Genomic DNA, 3,294 nt, shown 5'->3' with positions numbered 1-3,294 from the left:
ACCCAACCTGTACATCAGGCCGCCCCAACCATGCCCGAAAGACGTGAGGACATTCGCCGCTACGACCATCATCAACTCCCTGCTGACCCACCTCGTAGACCACACAACCACAACACTCTAAACCAGGCCCCGGTTGTCTTCTCCCAGCTGAACCTCCTGTCATTATTCGCCCAGGCCTTCTCGGGATCATTCATCCGTTTGAAAGCAGCAACCAGACCACAAAACTACCATCAAAGTCACTACAATTACTAACGTAGAGCGATAAACCCCCACTACAATCTCTCACCTTCGCCGCCATGGCGATCGGCAGCCTCAACGGTTACCGCCTCGGGGACAAGATCCTACAGGTGTCGTTCAAGACCAGCAAAGGCCACAAGTAGAGAGAAATCGTGGGGGGGATAGAGGGAGGAGAGAAACCTCACGCCAGGCTTCTAATATGGAGGGTAAATTGCCACAGTTTGACAAAACAAACTTGTTTTTAGCGTTATCTCACTAAGCCCATTCTCACTCTGCATCTTTGTACTAGTCTAACAGAGAGTCTAGGCTGAGTTTGATATTTCTCTTGTTGTTTTTTTACTCATGATTTGGGATGTTCCAAACGCAGTTATCTATGTCCATCCTGATATGGTGACCAATTTCACGATTCAAGACTAGATTGTTTTTCCTGTGAAACTAAACTAGTGTCACTATGTGCCATATGAATGGTAGGACCACGGTAGGGACTTGGAGAAGGATGCGTCACATTCATACGTCTAGTCCCCCACTGTAGGAGGAAGCATGCTGTCTTAGACGCTGGTTCCAGTGTAGCCTGTACCCTGTCAAGCCATCCACTGTCTCCAGCCATTCTAAAAGAAAAGCACTTTTTAAATCCTTATTGTATAATGTCAGCCGTTATAGAACGTAAATCATACATTGGTCTTCTCTCACCTTGCAGAATCAGTTTTATACACAGCAAGTTAGGTACTGAATGGTACCATTACATAGCAGCGCGTGTGTCCTGTTTTTGGGGGTCTTTTAAAAGTTGAATCTCTGAGAGGCCATGTAAAAAGGTCTGGAGATTTTAAAGTAGGGAAGTGTTTAAGAAGGACCAAAGAAATGGAAGGATAAGCTCTAACTGCCCCAGGGCCCGTTCAAATGCTGATCGAGGATCAGTTTGGCCTTGTCGATCCTAGATCAGCATTCAGTCCTCTGAGAAGCTTTTGTGAATAGGGAAGATGCTTACCGTTATTATTCATTTCCCCTCACCAGTAGTAGTTTGGACATCTGAACAACCGGTACGAAGGCTGAATCTAACATAAAGTGGGGCAACACTGCTCTCTCTCATCCAGTTTGCTGTTTTTGTTAAAAAAAACTAAGTTGTCTCTATCTTTTGATGTTTTTCTTGAATTTTCTTTCTGAGAGAGACTAACTTTTCTTTTTTCGTCGAAGCGTAGATTACTGATCGTAGAGTTGGAAGAGTTTTAATTTAATTTTTTATGCTCATCTCGAGCTAAAGAAGAATTTATGGCCTTTGTGATTTATTTTTGTTGGTATAGATTTGTTTTGATTGTTTTACTTTGCATATGCAATCATTAAATTTTATTTAGATTTGACTCAACATTTTGGTTTTGTTTCTTTTATTTCTTCAGATTTGGTTTGGGGTTTTTCTTTGGGGTTTTCTGTTTAGATTGTGGAAGCTACAGACACCAGACTGCTAATATGATGATACTACAGTATGACACTACTCACCGCACTCCCATTGAGATATTACAGGATGTTTGAATGGTCAACATAAGGTTTAGCTAGACGCCAAGAGGATGCAGTCTCCAGTATAAAACACCTCAGACTTTGGCCTTATTTTCATTCAAGCTTATGTGTGAAACATGAGGCAGAGGGCTTTCAAGGTTTCAAAGATGGGAGTCCTCCAGTTGAGGTACTGAAACAGTCTTGTTCCATGTTAATAGCATCTAGGAGTTACTGATGAACCCATAAGGAGTCTTCTAATACAGGTACTGCAGGAGGCAGTTTGTCACTTATGGACCTTCTTTGATCTGCCTTGCGGCCAACAAACAGTCACCCTGAGAAACTGCCATTTAAAAAAAAAAGTGCAATAACCTAAGAGCTTGGGTAAAAAAAGAAGCTAAACCCAGGCATATTCAAGTGACGTTTTTAGACTTAAAATAAGAGGACTGTAATCGGGAAGAAGACTGGCGGTTGGTTTGACATCAAGCGAATATTCCTACATCTGTTTTTAACATATCTTGGTTGTGCACTTTTCATCACCAAGGCCTTTTCTATGTAGGTTTGAGAATGTAGTCTGTTGGAGAGAAAATAACTGACTACAGCAGCATCACAACACAGGATCAGACAACTGGCTTTAGTTAGTTTCCTGCTGCAGCAGATCTAGGAGCAGTTTACCCTTACACAGTCCTAACCTTCACCATAATGGGTGACACTTGTTTTAGAAAATTAGGGCCTTGTCTCCTGGACTTTCAATAGAGATTCCCCATTGAGCATGATTTTATGTCCAGGAGTAGGCTTCATCTGGGTTCTGGGAACAGCCTAGAAACCAGACTGTATAATTCTCTCTCTTCTAAAAGTATTGTGATCTCTTGTCTTCAGATCTGTAAAGCCTTACTAGTTTCCACATGTGGACAAAAATTACCGCTCCTGTCACAGGGATATCCTCTATGTAAGCCTCAAGTTAGTCACTATTGTTTTTAAGGAGAACATTGAAATATCTCACGGAACAGTCCTGATCAGAGTGCATGCAATATGTGGTGGGTCTTTAAAAAAATTATGGACCAGAAACGGTACTAGAGTGGTTATTCTGAACTGGAAACAGCACTGGAGAGAGTGGTTATTCTGAACTGGAAACAGCACTGGAGAGAGTGGTTATTCTGAACTGGAAACAACTGGAACGGTACTAGAGGGAGAGTGTTTTTATGAACATCGTTGGAAACGGTACCGGGTTTGAGAGAGAGTGTTATTTTCTGAAACTTGGAACAGCACTGTTGAGAGAGGGTTATTCTAAACTGGAAACAGACTGGAGAGAGTAGTTATTCTGACTGGAAACAGCACTGGAGAAGAGTGGTTATTCTGACTGGAAACAGCTTGTAGTGGTATCCTGACTGAAGTACAGAGGAGTGGTTATTCTGAACTGGAAACAGCACTGGAGAGAGTGGTTTATTTCTGAACTGGAAACAGCACTGGAGAGAGTGGTTATTCTGAACTGGAACGGTACTAGAGAGAGTGGTTTTCTGCGAAACGCACTGGAGAAAGTGGAAACCGGTCGACTGGAGAGAGTGGGTAATA

General features: G+C 42.3%; 1 protein-coding gene across 1 annotated transcript in view; it reads left to right on the top strand.

The window, feature by feature from the left end:
* LOC112076092 (ELAV-like protein 1) overlaps window positions 1-1,597 on the top strand; it is a 7,400-nt gene extending 5,803 nt beyond the window's left edge. The window contains exon 6 of the mRNA XM_024142983.2: window positions 258-1,597. Within this exon, the coding sequence (XP_023998751.1) occupies window positions 258-380 (123 nt within the window). The 3' untranslated portion in view covers window positions 381-1,597. The remainder of the gene's footprint in view (window positions 1-257) is intronic.
* Window positions 1,598-3,294: the final 1,697 nt, after the last annotated feature.

This window comes from Salvelinus sp. IW2-2015, unplaced genomic scaffold, assembly GCF_002910315.2.
Source record: "Salvelinus sp. IW2-2015 unplaced genomic scaffold, ASM291031v2 Un_scaffold3566, whole genome shotgun sequence".
NCBI classification, from domain to species: domain Eukaryota; kingdom Metazoa; phylum Chordata; class Actinopteri; order Salmoniformes; family Salmonidae; genus Salvelinus; species Salvelinus sp. IW2-2015.
This window is presented reverse-complemented; position numbering and strand designations above follow the sequence as displayed.